General features: G+C 34.2%; 3 protein-coding genes across 4 annotated transcripts; 1 reads left to right on the top strand and 2 right to left on the bottom strand.

The window, feature by feature from the left end:
- The first annotated feature begins 5,650 nt into the window (after window positions 1–5,650).
- Window positions 5,651–8,948, top strand: LOC131027256 (pentatricopeptide repeat-containing protein At1g08070, chloroplastic). Of its 2 annotated transcripts, XM_057957375.2 has the most exons (2): window positions 6,140–6,273; window positions 6,474–8,948. In XM_057957375.2, the coding sequence occupies exon 2, from the start codon at window positions 6,498–6,500 to the stop codon at window positions 8,250–8,252; it is 1,755 nt and encodes a 584-aa protein (XP_057813358.2). In that variant the 5' UTR covers window positions 6,140–6,273; window positions 6,474–6,497; the 3' UTR covers window positions 8,253–8,948. The 2 variants fall into 2 exon arrangements, with proteins under 2 accessions (XP_057813287.2, XP_057813358.2); XM_057957304.2 differs by having other exon boundaries at window positions 5,651–8,948.
- Window positions 8,949–14,436: 5,488 nt separating this feature from the next.
- Window positions 14,437–15,036, bottom strand: LOC131857501 (pentatricopeptide repeat-containing protein At2g13600-like). The gene has a single exon (XM_059210152.1). It carries the CDS (start codon window positions 15,034–15,036, stop codon window positions 14,437–14,439), a length of 600 nt encoding a protein of 199 aa, XP_059066135.1.
- Window positions 15,037–15,638: 602 nt separating this feature from the next.
- LOC131855862 (pentatricopeptide repeat-containing protein At1g31430-like) lies at window positions 15,639–16,526 on the bottom strand. Its single transcript, XM_059210151.1, has one exon. The coding sequence runs from the start codon at window positions 16,524–16,526 to the stop codon at window positions 15,639–15,641; it is 888 nt and encodes a 295-aa protein (XP_059066134.1).
- Between the last annotated feature and the right edge of the window lie 1,964 nt (window positions 16,527–18,490).

Here is an 18,490-nt window from a genome sequence, read left to right as displayed (position 1 = left end):
CCTATATGCTTCTAAATTCCAACATACTAATTTCATCTGGAATATTTAAATGCAATCCATTCACATAACTTGTTATATTTATTGAGTCATCTTCTACATGTCCAACCCTTATAGTGAGTTTGTAGAACTCCTCAATATACTCCCTTACATCTGCTTCCCTTTGTCTCAAGTTTTATAGCATTTTGAATAGACTCAACATATATTTTGAAAGTAAGAATTTGGTCTTCAACTTCATCACCTTTTTACTCCAACTTTTAATTTCTTCTTTCCCTTTTCTTTGTCTTTCAATTTGTACATAGTCCCACCATAAAGTTGCATGACCTTTTAACCTTGTACAAGTAAATTTGACCTTCTTGGATTCTTTTATAGATTCATAGTCAAAATATGTTTCCACCATTGTAATCCAATCTATGATCTCTTCACCATTCAATCTTCCATTATAATAGAGTGTATTTAATCTAGGTGTACCTCTAATATTTGTAATGGTTGTAAGAAATCTAGTCTTTGAAACATCCACCACTTCTTCATGCCCTTGAGTTTCTTGAGTCACTTCTCCTTCTTCATCACTTACATCTTCAAGATGAACTCCCCTTCTTTCTTATTTACATCTCTCTCATTCCTTGAGCTAAATTTGCAGTTTTGGATGCTTCAAATCTCCCACGTCATCTACTAGCACCACCTAAAATTCATTTGCATAACTTTTCCAACAATAGCAGAGATCTTCTCACACTCTCAATCCAAGGATCACCTTTCTCTGATACCAATTGATGTAGATCTAAATCAACACCCCAATGAAGGGTTGATGATTCAAACAACTCACCTAAAGATCAAAAGAGATTACAAGAGCATAGTAAGAAAAACTAAATAAGGATTATATTAAATGATAGATTCATAGATATAGTAATATTGTTGCATATAATTGTTAGATTGTTAACTCCTATCACCAACACTCATATTGTTTTAATTGAACCATCTGCATCTACTACAATATGACTCACTAAACTAAAGAGAAAACATAACAAACAAAACACCCACACATATTGCTCACCCAAACTCACACTTCCTTCCACAATGATATGAATACAGATTTTTATGACTACCATCCAAGAGGCTTTACACCACCCATCACTTAGGAGCCAAATTCTTTGCACACAACAAACTATCTCTCCTTACTTTACCAAAACATTCTCTCACTCTTATCTTACCTTAGACTAAGAGAATAGTAACAACAACATATCCTTTTATCTTTTTTATTAGCCAATTGTTTTCACCTCTCCACTAAAAACATAACCCAACTTAAATAAAAAAATGATAAGGTTGTAAGAAGAGGCTGACCAAGTCCATGATTTCACACAAATTTTGCCAAAAATAGGTTGAAACAACTCCAAATTTACAAATTAAGTATCTATCCCTGGCTTGCACCAACCAATAGTGCTAAAAAAAAGATTTAAAAATAAGCATTGCCCTATCTAGTGCCCATTTGACATCCCACAAGTGGTTAATTTCAAAAATAGAATCCATTATTGGTGATGTTTTTGCATCATTAAGGTTTTACATTTAGTTTAATCTAATTAGAATAGAATAATAATAAACACATTCTAATAAAATATTGGTTCTATGCCACTTATTAGTGTACAAATGTACACAAAACCACTTAGGGACCATAGCGTTCCAACATCCCATGTTCATACAATGATGGGCTTAAACTTACAATTCTTATGCACAAGTTTGCTAGTTCTCACTTGTGTCACTCTTACATTAGTGATTAGCTCTTATGCACCTCATAGGTACACATGGGGGCTAGCTTATATGTAGGTGAATGACTCATACCTACAGAACATATAAACATAGTGACTAGCTTAGGCATCCAAAACACATATATAACATGAATAAATTAACCTCACAAGTACAACATAGTAGCCATCTAGCAAAGGAGACTAGATTCAACCTTAATATAATCATCATTTACTTCTCTTTACTTGCTAACACATAATATCATAAGTACATCCCATCCAAAAAGGAATGTCAATACATGCTATGTTGCATCACAAACCCCATCCTTTTCCATGGTCCTTTAAACAAATTGTGATGATGGGAAAGCATTCCATGTTACTTGTGATCATCACTAGATATTGCATAAGTGTAACAACATGCATCACCTAAGGTTGGCAATAATATTTTCATGGCTCATTAATCATTTATGTTATCATATAATCCTATAAGTTACATAATTAATATATCTTATGCTCTTATTGTAGACTTAAGAGTAGTTCCTATAGTATCAATCACCTTGATTAAATTTAAAACTCAAATACGAAACCATAGCTTAGGAAAACACAATGTAGGAGACACACACACTTCTTTTGATACATCAAAGCCAATACATAACTCTTAAGACGGGTAGATAGAATAATCCATCACCTATTACTAGCCAAATAGAATCTAAACCCTGTAAAATTGGTTAGCTACTAGTATCTATCATTTGCATACTACTAGTTAAAGTTGGCTAACCCTATGATATGGCTAAATACTTCTTTTAATAGAGCATTCTCCATGACATTTGTCATGATAGAGAAACAAAAGATTATCTATAAGAAAGGCATATGCTTTATAATTATAGTGATAACCTCAATATAAGTGGGACATGATACATTAAGAGAAAAAATATTCTTTACCTATTCCTCATAGAGTCCCTTACTCAACCTTAGCTATGATTCGAAGATGTCAACTCTTGTTCAATCTCACTTCAACATTGTGGAATTAGTGCCCATACAAAAATATTGATCTAAAATATATTGTTTGAAGGGTTTACACCCTAGTCTAGCTAATGCAACTACAATACCCTGAAGGGATCCTTTGGACTTTACCATCATCTTATAGGTCTCAAGGTATTTTAGTGGTCTACATTTCCTATCTCAACTTGATGTTTATAAAGATTTGATTTCTCACAAGTCAAAATTTTATTTGCACAATGTAATCCTCCTTTGCTACATAAAAAATGTATATAATTCACTCTTTCCCTCAATCACTCTCATTTCTTCTCCAAGAATGAGATGGTCTTCTTCCCTCTTTTCATCAATTATGAGATTTTCAAGACATCCCTCTAGTTTCTTCTTCTTAGATATGTTATCAAAAATCAATATGACCATCAAATACATTACCTCCCTAAAGATCTCCATATTTGTTGTTGATTCAACTTTAGTGTGGAATACAAATCCACAACTATAGCATCTTTGGGCCACCCCTAGTGATTGGTCACATTCTTCTACCTTAAAATCTTCTAACTTTTTTCCTCTTCCTTGGTGATCATCAATACGTTCCATTTCTTAATAATACTAAACAATTTCATCCCATTCATCCTCTTCATCTTCATCCAATTCACCTTCTTTCTCAAACTCTTTCCACAACACATCTAAGGGCCTTTCATTCAATAACAACTCTACCTTGATTCCCCAAGGGACTTAATATTTCCATGTGTCCTAGCAAGTCCATTCTTTAGCTATCTTAAATTTTATGGCTTTCTTCTTTGAAAATTGGCTCTTACTCACAATGTGAGTATTTATTCCCATCAAGTATATTTATCACTTTATCATAACCCTTGAATACCTTTGCTTCAACTTTCTTTATATTTACTTCCCATTATTACTTTCCTCATACTACTCTAACATCTACCATAACTCCTCCAATTCAAAAAATTTAACTTCATTTGCTTCAAACTTTTCCTTTGTTTCATTTCTTCTTCCAAATTGGTTAAATGCTATTTTTCACATCATGAAATAACTCCACCTTTGCATCCACAACTACACCTAGAACTCTCCTTTGAACTATCCATCTCTTCTTAATAACAAATAAGAATGTCCCACAAATTTTTTCTATACTCCCAACATCTTTGGATGCTCAATACCATATGATATAGATAATCTATGTTGTTGCAAGCAGATACTATAATCCAGTTAATAAAAAATTACAATAAAATAATAAAGAATGTAGTATAATGAGTCATTCCAACTCTACATTAATTCTTGACTCAACAATCCATTAAGTTTTGAAATGTATATAAAACTACATAATACCCTAAGAAGTAAAGAAAATTCTCCCCCTTTTAATTTACTAAGTTTCCATTACAAAATAACCTACCACCTCTAATTGTTACCCAACCTAGAAATTAAAAAAGTAAACTCCCTCCCTCCTAGCAAACACCCTAGTCATAAACTCAAAATAGAAAAAACTAAATACAAAAACCACATGCAACCTCTAATGATAGTCATAAACTAAATTCCAAATATACCTAAACAAAGAGGAATAAAAGAATGGTAAGAGCAACAACATAAATTGAACGATTACATAAATAAACTAGGATGAAACACAATCGACTTGTAGAAGCCTATGAGAGCCATCCTTACAAGCACTAATATTTCTATTGTGAGGCAAATTAGCTCTAGACATCTCAAACTTCACTTTCTTACCTTTGAAATCTAACTATCACAATTTGATTTATTATAATTCCACATTTAGTTTTAACATTTGATCATTTTCCAATCCCAAATGGCTCCCCATATAATTATTATTGTAATTTAATTAATTTTTGTAGTGATAATTTATGTAAGTGGTGTATTTTTCCCATTACAATATCATTATATTAGAAATTTCAATATGAGAGCATGATTCTTAGGTCAAAACCTCTTCGGTTAAGAGAAAAGAATTGAAGAATATATATTCTCCCAAAATCCTTAGGACTTTGCAATCAATAAGAGTTGATCAAAAGTGATTCATTCAAAACCATTCAGCTTGCCTAATAAGCCAAAGGCCCATTGATAATGAAGACATTCGTGAAAAACAATCCCCACTAAAAAAATTAGGGTAACGTCCCATAGAGGGGTGCTCTTGGAAAAAAAATAGTGGGTATTGTTGAGATTTTTAAGGAACATTTTAAAGTTAGTGGTCCCATGAGTTTAGTAGTGTAGTGATGTCATAGATGAGAGGACTCAGTAGTTGAGTACACTAATTTCATGTTTTTCAAAATCTTGTGTGAAAATTTCAAATCACTCCCAATTTTTTAGAACAACTTACTTGGCAAGTCCCTTGCTTATAACTAAGGTTTTAGGGTCATATCATCAAACATAATACCACACCGACATGCTTTTTGCCAAGGTGTCCAAAACAACCCAAAAGAAAGGTGAGACCAATGGTCGTGCAAAAGGGAGACCCATAGTTGTGCAAAAGGGAGACCCATAGTTGTGCAATTGATGTGGCATCACATGATTGGTTGCTTTTAACAACTATGGGTAGTCATCATCAACAATAACAACTTTAAAGTCACAACTATTGGTGCAACATTGTCAAAAAAAAATTGGACATTAAATCAACAAGTGTGGGTATTAAATCAACAACTACTAGCACAACCATTGGAACGCACTCAGGGATTGGGTTCTCTCCTCTATTTTTTCTATTTTGTTTTTGACAAGAATCTAAATCAGCTAATAGACAAATGATATAACAAATTCTTAAGCTCATGGAACAATTTCTAACCCCACCTCAAATTCACTCATTGAAATATGTAGTCCTAAAAAATAGAGGCAGCTATTTTTCAATTTTTTTTTGACAAATAATCTTCTATAATAACTTTTTTGTTTCGTAATACCGATTGCAGAGCCTCCAAACGACCATACCCTTAATGACCATTGGTAATCTTAATCTGCTCTTCTTACATTCATCTAATGGGTTTCAATGTTGGATGGATGTTCCTCGGGTTTGCATAAGAATGCATTTTAGAAGTGTGGAATTGTGTTATCGCCGTTGGTTTTACAAATCACATTCAAGGCATTTAGTTTGCGTAAGTTGTTTCCAACAAATTACAAATATGCACACTACATCCAAGATGCTCTGTGCAAATACGTTGCAATCAACAAACCTATGAATGTCACCAAAAATCTCTCTGTGATTTTATTTATCAGGATTTGTCTTCATCAAAAATCACTATTCACATTCACAGGCACAAATAGATAACTTTAAAACCAGTCTAGAGTACAAAAAGGGACTGTGGGAGATCTAGATTGAATAACAATGCACATTTCAGATGTTTTTATAATCACACAGTGTCAATGGCAATTCTACCCACTGCCAATCTCAATCTCAATCTCACAACATTATGTAGAGGGGGTCAGTTGAAGGAGGCGCTACACATTCTCCTTGCTACCCGCAACCCACCTGTAGCCCCTTCTACATATCTGCAACTATTGCAGGCCTGCATTTTCAAGAAAGCCCTTTCACAGGGTAAGAAAGTCCATTCCCACATTACACATATGGGATTCGCATTTGCTAGAAGCACTTTTTTTCAGAACAATCTGATAAACATGTACTTCAAGTGTGATAGTTTGGTTAATGCACGTAAAGTGTTTGACGAAATGACTGAGCGAGACGTTGTCTCATGGAATATCATAATTGCAGCTAATGTAAGACATGGGTTTTCTCAGGAAGCATTGACACTATTTCACCAAATGCAACAAGCGAGTGTTCAACCTGATCAGTTCACCTTTGCGAGCGTACTCCCAGCCTGTGCTAAAATACGAGGTTTGGAACAGGGTATGGATGTCCATCAAATTATAGTGGAGAACGGTTTTTTGTCAGATGTTGTAGCCGTAAGTGCCCTGGTAGACATGTATGCAAAATGTGGAAGCATACACAAGGCGCGTGAGCTGTTTGACAAAATCCCTCAAAGAGATGTGGTCTCATGGAATGGTATGATTGCAGGATATGCACAAAGTGGGGTTGTTGAAAAGGCCTTGGAAATGTTTAAGCAAATGCAATCTTCAGGTGTAAAACCAGACTCCACAACCTTTTCCAGCGTCCTCCTAGCCTGTGCGAAAATGGGAGCCCTAGAACAGGGTGTGCTCGTCCATCAGAGTATAATTGAAAACGGTTCTTTGTCAGATGTTATAGTTGCAAGTGCCCTGGTAGATATGTATGCAAAATGCGGAAGCATGGACAGCGCATGTGAACTGTTTGAAAAAATGTCTCAGAGAGATGTGATTGCGTGGACTGCAATGATAGTAGGATATGCACAAAATGGGTTTGTTGAAAAAGCCTTGAAAACTTTTAAGCAAATGCAATTGGCTGGTGTAAAGCCCGATTCCACAACCTTTGCCAGCATCCTCCCTGCATGTGCTAAAATAGGAGCATTGGAACAGGGTATGGACATCCATCAATGTATAATCGAAAATGGATTTTTGTCAGATACCGTTGTTGCAACTGCCCTTGGAGACATGTATGCAAAATGCGGAAACATACACAAGGCACGTAAACTGTTTGACGAAATGCCTAACAAAAATCTGGTTTCGTGGACTGCAATGATTGCAGGATATGCACAAAATGGATTTTGCATGGATGCTATTAAACTCTTTGAACTAATGAAGAACTCTGGAACATACCCTAACGATGTAAGCTTCGCATGTGTTTTATTAGCATGCAGCCATGCAGGTTTAGTGGATCAGGGCTGTAAATACTTCACTGGTATCAGTAACTCTTATCACATTATGCCTACAACGGATCATTATGTGTGCATGGTTGACCTTCTTGGCCGTGCTGGCTATCTTGAGGTAACTCTGAATTTTATCATCAAAATGCCAATTAAACCTGTGGTGATTGTGTGGACATGTTTGCTCGATGCCTGTAAAACACACAAGAATATAGGATTGGGAGTATTTACAGCAAACCTTCTTTTTGAGCTGGATCCTGAAAATGCTGCGAGTTATGTTCTTCTTGCAAACACCTATGCAGAAGTGGGCAGGTGGGGTGAGGTTCAGAGGTTAAGGAGTTTGATGAGAGATAAAGGAATAAAAAAGACACCGGGATGTAGTTGGATTGAAGACCGTAAAATGGTACATGTTTTTCGTGTAGGAGACAGGACACACCCACAAGAACAGGAAATCTATGCAAAGTTGGAGCAATTATCCTGGGAGATGAAGGCAGCCGGGTACTTTCCAAATTCAAGACGTATACTGAATGATGTGGAGGAGGAGGAAAAAGAATTATTCCTCTGCCACCATAGTGAGAAGTTGGCAATTGCATTTGGATTGTTAAATACACCCCCCGGAACAACCATTAGAGTTGTTAAAAACCTTCGAGTATGTATTGACTGTCACACTGCAACAAAGTTTATATCCAAAATTGTTGCAAGAGAAATTGTTGTGAGAGATGCAGTTCGGTTCCATCATTTTAAACAAGGACAATGTTCTTGTGGGGATTATTGGTGATGTTATGTGAAGCAAGATGGTGCATGCTAGATCAGTAGTGATAAACAAGGGAGAATATTTTACTTCCAGTGTTGAAAAGTGCTTATTTTGTTTTTGGAAATTTAGACATGCTGTTGGCTTTGTTAAATCACAGGTATATTATGCAATGTGGATCACTGCCTATACATACTGAGGGACATTTATTCAACACCTGTTTTTGTGCTACCATGGACTGTTGGCTTTGTTAAATCACAGGTATATTATGCAATGTGGATCACTGCCTATACATACCGAGAGACATTTATTCAACACCTGTTTTTATGCTACCATTGAGGTGTCATAACATTGAACTGTTTCAAGGAATCTGAGCATATCTCGAGAGGAAATCCGGACGGGGTGGAGAAAGAGAAAAAGCAAAAGGAGATGAATGCTTGAAGGAAATCGAAAGACATTTAAGGAAATGCCAAAGGAATATTTATAATAATCGAATTTTTGGAAATAAGAGCATCTCTTAATAATTCTTTATTTTTTCATTTTATAAAAGGAAATTGAAAATGTTCTTATCTTATATTTAAGCATGTTGAATTTTATGTTCACTAAGCATTTGTAACATATAAGGAAAGCATCTAGTTTGATTATGATATGATACAAACTTGTAATGTTTCTCACATTTCTGACACCTTTCATTATGTTCAAGCAAAAGGAGATGAATGTTTGAAGGAAATCGAAAGACACTTGATCAAAGAAAATGTGAAATGAATGCTTACAATAATTAAATGTTTGGAGACGAGGCATCTCTTAATTTTTCTTTACCTTTGTCATTTTGTAAAACTTTATTTGTTACATATGTAAGAAATAAAAAATGTTCTTATCTTATATCTAAGCATGTGGAATTTTATGTTTACTATGCATTTGCAACATATAAAGAAAAGCATCTAATTTGATTATGATATGATATAAAATTGTAGTGTTTCTCACATTTTTGAGATGCCTTTCATTGTGTTCATTGAATTGATGTGGTTCTCATGAGATTATCTTATTTAAAACCTATAATCAACGAGCATACTTTTCTTTTGTTATTCATTCAATCTTAACTACAAAACAAGTGATTCTCTTTATTGTCCATATTTCATATAGATTTATGGAGAAGGGATGGTCACTTTTCCACCATCTTGATTATAGTATTGATTTGAAAATTATGTCAATTTTTAAATGTCATATATACATAAACTTAATGTAATAGGAATTGTGCAAGTTTATTTACCTTTATATATTCAAATTATATTCTTAAATTTTTTTATGTACATTTATTAGGTATCACGTGTTCTCAAATTATAAATGAATTAAAGTTGCATTAATATAGATTTGCATGTACAATTTGATATGTATATTTAAATTCCAAATGATAGATTTGACATAGGTATACAATGACAATTAATTTGGACAAATTGGTTATATGCAATGACAAGTTAAGAGTAAGGAACTATAAAAAATCATCCTCCTATCATTTACATGAATACCATCAAAAAATCCTCCTATAATTTACATGAATAAAATTGATCATAAGATCGTCTATCATATTTCCTATCAGCTAAGCATCTTTCCATTTCTTTCAAGCATTCATCTTCTTTTTGCTTGTTCCCAATTCTCTATCTCATCCTTTTCATTCTAAATATACACATGTTTCCAAAAAAATTCAATGGCATCGACACCTCTAAGGTATCATAAAACATGGTTTTAATTAATGTTCAATTAATATGTAAAGAAGAGTTTCACATCGTGCACTATACATTTGATCTTTTTTGAAGTCTAACAACAGGTCATGATGTCCAAACACTCAGTCTAACAACAAGGTCAAGATGTCCAAACACTTAATGAAAAACCCTTTCTAGAAATTGGAATACAACTTGGACCCTATCAACAACTCAAGCTATGGTTTGCCTTGTCATTGTGCAAGCCTATGTCTATAGATTATTTCACCTAGCATCGCCAATAATCTCACCATAAACATTATCTTCGTATCTAATGATGGAACCAATTCACATTTCTCATAATAGTTTTGAAGAAAAACACTTTGTAAGAAGCACCTTTAGAAAATAGTATACAAGTTGTTTGTAAGGCCTATATGTATTGTGCCTTTGTTTTTTGTTGTAAGTGATGTTCTGTACTCTTTAGCGATCACTTTGGATGTCAATGGGTGTATCTAGGTGAAACATGATATTATTTAATGTTTGAGATATCTTAATTGTTATTATTATTATTATTATTATGACATGATTGTTGCTTTAATTTTGATGATTTAGTATTACTGATTAGTTGATAATTAAATGTGGTTCATTCATGTTTCTTTTTGTATCAAATTAATTTTGTAATAGTTAGAGGATCACTATTGAGATGTGATTTACATAATGTGATTCTATTAGACATATATGCCTTAAATGAAAATATGCATGCATTGGTTATTTATTTTCTTATGGTTGGACTATCTAGTGTTAGACATGTTAATGCGTGCTTTATAGCATAAAATACAAGTAAACCAACAAGGGTTAATTTAGAGATGTTAACATGGGTTTGGTTTTTGGTTATCCATCTTATCTCATGATGGAGTAATGAGATGTAACATGTTGTATACTTGTAAAACCTATCTACCTTAATTGCATACAATTAAGAATCCCTCTATGGTGAAACTAGTAAAATGTGTTATTTATCTTCTTTGTATGCTTACATGTTTCTATGTAGAGTTTAGTAAATTTGCTTTTGGAAAAGTTATAATTCACTTGAAAAGGGTAAGGGGTAGGATGTATCTAGAATAAGAAACTTATAAGTGTTGAAAATATTGATTTCTTTATATGTTTGTAAAATATCTTAGGAGTTGCATATATATTGTCATAATAGTTTTGATTCGATTTTTTTTTTTTTATCTCTTTCCTTGTTGTGTGTCAATGCAAAATGTTTTTTCCATGGAAAAGAAGGTTACTTATATATTTGAAAAGGGATTCATTGAAAAATAATAGTGCCAAATTTGAGAATGGGTGAGAGCTAAGAGTATTTATTTTCAAACCCTTGAGTTTGTTCTTGAGGATGTTGAAAGAGGCTTGAGTATGGAAAAAAGGTTTGGATGATGGTGAAGCTTGGCTTTTTCTTGGATAAAGTTTTTACCAAACCCTTGGATTCATAGTTTGTGAAAGGTTGAGGTATTTATCTTGTCATGTTTTTATTTATAGTGCTTTAGAATAATGAAAGATTATTTTCCATTTTTGTTGTTCAAAATGAATGTTCCATAATCATTTGATTGTTCTTAAGGACAAACTTAAAACTCTATCAATGGAGTCTATGTGTTATTTTTATAAACTACAAAGAAAAGATAGAAATGTTAAAGTTCTTTTTAGAATTAAATTAATTGAAGGGTTTTGTTTTTTGAACATTTCAAAATTAGGGTGAGAAAGGAAAAAATAATCATAGAGGTTGTTTGATGCTTATTTGTGCTCTTTCACACTTTCTTAGAGCCATTTTGTAAATGTGCTTTTTGTTAATTATTTTAGGAATGATGAGATGACATGAGGCTTAGAGTAGTCATTCTTCAAAACTCTAAGAATTGGGCTTAATGCAATACCTTATACATGGACCTTTGCATAATCATAAACAACAAATGTTTAATGCAATAGTTGAAGAAAGGACCTCTACACGATGGTGAATAATGAAATGCAGAAATAAAGACCTTTACATAATTAATGAACAATGAATATTTAATGAAAGACCTAAAATAAGGACCTCAACTCATAGGAAACATACAAAAATGAGTTCTTTCTATAGAGATGTATTGTCTACCCAATCCCCCATCATAGACTTGGAGAGTCAAGAGGATACTACTCCACGTCTTAAACTATTATCTTCTCTATTTAATTGGATCCAATTTTGTTTGAAGCCCATGTATTCATCTCAATAGTCAACTGGGTTGGACTTTGGGATTCCACAAGGCTGGGTAGTAGAATTAGCATTGTTGGCTTGTGGTAGAGCTATGGAGGTATCAATGGAACTTAAGGAGTGTCCAATTTTACTTCTTTTCATTGTATTTTATTTATGAGCATGTAATTTAAGTGTTATTGTTACTTTTGAGAAAAAAATTGGTCTTCAAATATATCCTTCTAGATACGTAATCAACGTGGATGTGCTAATGTAAATTGAAATGGGAATCTTCATCCTAGTGGAAGAAATGCGATTTTACTTGTAAATTAAAAAACAAGGTTTTCAAACTTTTTTTGTATTAGATATGTAGTGAAAACTTATAAATCAATGCTATATTGCATTCATTCCCATATTTAAATTTCCAAAAGGCATACAAAAAATTGTGAATTCTAGGTGTACTTGTACTTGTTTTTTAGAAGAAATTAGGACTTGGAGAGTTTTTCTCACTTAAACTTGGTATTTTGGTCTTATAAACATCTACAACCTATAGGTAATCATCACCTCATTTTATGTGAAGAAAATTGAAATTTTATGGGTAAAATTGCCATATGTTTGTCCTCACAAAATAGTTCTAAAGTTTCTAAATCACCTTTTTTTTTCTTGTAAGGCTCACCAAGGGCAAACATTGTTGGTAGAAGGAGTGAATGGGATGGTAAAGAGGTGAAACATAGTATGGACTTAACATGAAACTTTCCAATATGGTTTGTAAAGTAATAATTAACCTAGAGGACATGCTTTCTCCCCTTCTTGGCCTAGGAATATGTAATTTTTTTTCTTTAAGGCTCACCAAGGGCAAACATTGTTGGTAGAAGGAGTGAATGGGATGGTAAAGAGGTGAAACATAGTATGGACTTAACATGAAACTTTCCAATATGGTTTGTAAAGTAATAATTAACCTAGAGGACATGCTTTCTCCCCTTCTTGGCCTAGGAATATGTAATTTTTTTTTTCTTTAAGGCTCACCAAGGGCAAACATTGTTGGTAGAAGGAGTGAATGGGATGGTAAAGAGGTGAAACATAGTATGGACTTAACATGAAACTTTTCAATATGGTTTGTAAAGTAATAATTAACCTAGAGGACATGCTTTCTCTCCTTCTTGACCTAGGAATATGTAATTATGACCCTCAAGGTGTATCCAACACGTTTAGAGTCACTTTTTATTTATTAAATAGGAATCATCACTCTCTTGTGTGAATTAGGTGAGCTATTGAACCTCCCTAATGATCCTTCATGTAAAATTAGTTGAATGTGATTTATTTTAATTATGATGCACACTCTTCTCAACGGAATCAATTAAAGGATGTGCCTAATTCATATGTGTTTCCCTTTCTTTTGAACTATGCACTTAGTAAATGAACCATACTTTTCTTTTTCTTAGTTCTCGTTTTTGCATGTCTACATTATAGGTGATGAGTGCCATATCACTACTACTATAGGGTGAGACTCTACCTTTCCTATTTGGTTTTAAGGGTTTAAGATGATGGGTATCCCTAAGTTTTGGATAGAATGAATTGGAGGCAACTCTCTACTTGTGTGAATCTTATTTGATGATGATTCTGTTTTGGATAGTGTATTGTGTTGAGATGCTTGCCACTCCTTGTTAAGATGTATCTCTCTTTGCGTGTTGCCTACATGTCACTTTTGTACATGTTTCAATGTTTGTGCTAATGTTGTGGAGACAACAACTTACATATATGCGAACATTGCAACACTGCTAATATTATTTGTGAATGCAAAACATGTTGATCATATTTTCTTCTATGTGTAATTTGGGACATCGCACTGATCCCTTCTTTGTCACCATAAGATTGACCTGGTTCACCTTGCCATTGTTTAAGCCATCTCTACATTTTATTTCATTCTGCAGCACCGATAATCTCCATTTGAGAAGGATGGAATTGGTTCACATCTCTCACAACAGTTTGTCTTGCAACAATGTTAAAAGAAATCTTGGTTATATTGTAATAGTCAAAAGACATATTTGAAGGATCTTGACGGCTTGGATAGTTGTTATAGGCGTCAAATATGACAATCTAGATGTGACTGCCAATTGTTCGCTGGCTGCAAAGGAAGAATATTTTTTTCCACCACCTCCACATCATTCACTCCATGTCTTGAATCTAGAAAATAACCTCTTTACTTCATCGGCCAGGATAGTTTCTCCATCTTTGTATGGATCTCATGTGTTTGTGGGTGGGATCTGTCCCCTACACGAAAGCATGCACCATTTTATGACCTTCAATCCAACTGCATCCAGGTATCTTTTGAACCCCTCTTATCTTTCATCAATTTCCTTACCATTTGAGACTCACCCCACCTCCCCAATTCTGAATAAATGTTTGAGAGAAGAACATAAGTCGCAGCATTTGTGGAATCCAGCTCAAGAAGGATAGTTGCCGTAAATACTCCCAACTCTATATTGTTATGTGATCTACAAGCACCGAGTAAACACATCCACACAACCACCACAGGTTTTATTGGCATTTTGATGATGAAACTCAGAGTTTCTTGACGACAGCCAGCACGGCCAAGAAGGTCAACCATGCACACATAATGGTCAACTATAGGCATAATGCAATAAGTGACACTCATGCTGTTGAAGTATTTACAGCCCTCATCTACTAAACCCACATGGCTGCATGCCAATAATACACATGTGAAGCTTACACGGTCAGGGTGTGTTCCAGAGTGCATTAGTTCAAAAAGCTTGAGAGCATCCTTGCAAAAGCCATTTTCTGCATATCCTGCAATCATAACATTCCAGGAGATCACATTTCTTTGATGCAATTTGTCAAACAGCTGACGTGCAGTGTTTAAGCTTCCACATTTTGCATACATATCTACCAAGGCACTCGCAACCACAACATCTGACAAATATCCACTTTCTATTATGCCTTGATAGATGCCCAAGCCCTGTTCCTAACTTCCCATTTTGGCACAGGCTGAGAGGATGCTGGCAAAGGTTCTAGAATCTGGCTTTACACCTTCCAGTTGTATTTGCTGAAACTTTTCTAAGACCCCTTCTCAACAAACCCATTTTGTGTGTATCCTAGGATCATTGCATTCCATGAGATCATATTTTTCTGAGGCATTTTGTCAAATACTTCACATGCCTTGTTTATGCTTCCGCATTTCGCATACATATCTATCAGGGCATTTGCAACTACAACATCTGACGAACATCCACTTTCAATTATGCTTCGATGGATATGCATGCCTTGTTCCAAAGCTCCGACTTTGGCACAGGCTGGAAGAATGCTGGCAAAGGTTGTGGCATCTGGTTTTACACCTACCAATTGGATTTGCTCAAAAAATTTCAAGGCTTTTTCAGCAAACCCGTTTTGTGCATATCCTGCAATCATTGCAGTCCATGAAACCATATCTCTCTGATGCATTTTCTCAAACAATTTATGTGCGTCGTGTAAGTTTCCACATTTTGCCTACATATCTATCAGGGCACTTGCAACAACATCTAACAAAAATCCCTTCTCCATTATGCTTTGATGGATTGCCATACCCTGTTGTAAAGCTCGCATCTGGGCACAGACTGGGAGGATGCTAACAAAGGTGGTGGCATCTGGCTCTACACCTGCCAATTGCATTTGCTTGAAAGTTTCCAAGGCCATATGCACAAACCCATTTTGTACATATCCTGCAATCATCGCATTCCACGAAATCACGTTTCTCTGAGGCATTTCTTCAAAAAGCTTCAGCGCCTCGTCAAGAACACCATTTTGTGTATATCCCGCGATCATTGCAGTCCATGAGAACACATCTCTTTGGGGTATTTTGTCAAACAGTTCCCGTGCTTTGCGTATGCTTCCACATTTTGCATACATATCAACCAGAGCATTTGCAACTACATCTGACAAAAAATCCCTTTCCATTATACTTCGATGTATTTCCACACCTTTTTCCAAAGATCTTGTTTTGGCACAGGCTGGGAGTATGCTGGAAAAGGTGTACTGATCGGATTGGATACCTGTTCGTTGCATTTGGTGAAACAATTTCAATGCCTCGCGAGGAAAGCCATGTCTTCTGTAAGCTGTTATTAAGACATTCCATGAGATGGAGTCTCGTTCTGTCATGTCGTCAAATACTCTACGAGACTCTACCAAATTACTGCACTTTGCATACATGCTGATAAGCTTATTTTGAAAAAATATGGCTGCGGCAAATTCAAATCCTTTATGAGTGGTGTGAGAGTGAATTTGCTTACTCTGTAAAAGGGCTTTCTTGGAAATGAAGGTCTGCAGTAGTTGAGAATATGCATAATAATTTACAATAGAGTTGTTTGTCTTTAGCAGAAAGTGCAGTGCTTCCTTCATCCGACCCTCAATACATTCTACTGTGAGATTAAGATTTCCGGTGGATGGCACTGCTTAGCAAATTTTAGTAAATTTTGCAGTCAAGCAGTCCACTCGGAAGCAGAGTTTTCCCTCTAGAAGACGTGTAAATTACATTTCAACAAAAAAATACTTCATAGAACAAGTCAAATAAAAGAAACACATTATACCATGATGATGAACAAAAAACACAATTTAATGAACAAAAGGATTTAAAATATATTTACCTAAATATATATTTGAAACTCTTGTGATGATATATAGATGTACGAGAAAATAAGAGAGTTTTAGGGTTTTGTATGATTTGTTCTAGGTCTGAAGTGGTAATTTTTTTAAGGTGATTTAAGATTATTAAGGTAATTCTTTATGTATAATTGATAGAATATTATGGACTTTAACGTGTAATAGAGTTATTATCACTTTCTATCTTGTGGATGTTGATATAGATGCATTTAATCTATTTTAAGACGTCATGATTTTCAGACATGTAGTTTCCAATCCCCTTCAAGAAAATCAAGGATTAACATGCTCACAATTGTTTTCAACCATTTCATGCACCTTCAATTTCATCTTAACCATATTCATGTGAGTACCTATTTAGCTAGATTTTAATAAATTTCCTTACCTTGCTTTAGCCATCTTACTTGCTCATAACACTTAGCTTGTAAAGGAAGAAATGAAGAGAAAATGATCACTAGTTGAGAACCTATTCCAAATGACCTAAAACCTCATTGATGTATGGGGAAAATCAAATGACTAGGACCCTCCTTCACTCAAATTATCTTTTTTAATAAGTAATATGTGACACTTATTCACCAAAATAAATAAATAAACAAAAAAATATTTACAAAACAAGCCACATAAAAATAATTTGTGCGAAGAATAGATAAATGCATGCAAAAAAAATGATTTAACATATAAACTCACTCCTACAATGTAAGGACCTGCTTGTCCTAACCGTAGAATAACTAATGTAATTAAATCCTAATTCAATCTAACATACATTTATTGGAGTCTACATACATTTATAACAAATTGCCATTAATATAAGCACAACATTTAATATTCATTTATAAGGAGAAGAGTTAAAATTTAAGGTATCAAGTATGGAAGACATATAATGATTCAATAGTTTAATATGATAACCTAAAGTTAGTATGCATAAGATAGAATAAAGATAACTAAAGATTACATTCATGGATCTACGAGTTTCTACTATTGTGCCTACCAAACTTATGTAATAGCAAATTCATATATGAGGAATGTAACAAGTATATAAGAATTTTCTTATCAAACAAAAGTTGCAACTTATAGTTAGTATAGTTAAGATGAGAACGTGCATGAAAAACCTCGAATTTCATATGTTAAATTAATGATAAACTAAGGTCAATTTATAAATGAGTAAAAATAACTTATCTACTTAAATAATGCCATGCATTCAAGAATGGAGATAGAAACTATGCAAATGAAAGATAAATCATGCATGCATGAACACATAAAGCATGAGGCATGCATACGTAGGAGACATGTTAGTAGGTTAGTGGTTAGTAATTTTCCTTACTTTTCAGTTAGTTAAATATACATGGCGACTTCCTGTCGCATTTATGACAATAGATCTCATCGGTCCTTTACACAACTTACATAGTTTATGTCATGAGACCACATTTGGTCTTTTACAATGATTAAATAATGCAACATACTTTTGATACATAAGATTTTACAATGATATACATGAATCTTTGTCTCCGGATGTAACTTGTCTTCCTCGCCATCAGACTCACCTCCATCTATGATCTGGAAGACAAACATATGACCCAAGTGTTTTATCCACCCAACCAAATAAAGCTTACACTTCTCGGTGCTCGTGATAAACTCTCATCCCTCATGACGCAGTATCCTAGCAAACCGGCATCAACTTTCGGGAATGGAACCTATGCGTGCATGTA

This window comes from Cryptomeria japonica, chromosome 8, assembly GCF_030272615.1.
Source record: "Cryptomeria japonica chromosome 8, Sugi_1.0, whole genome shotgun sequence".
NCBI classification, from domain to species: Eukaryota; Viridiplantae; Streptophyta; class Pinopsida; order Cupressales; family Cupressaceae; genus Cryptomeria; species Cryptomeria japonica.
Note: the sequence above shows the minus strand (reverse complement) of the source record. Positions and strands in the feature narration are given on the sequence as shown.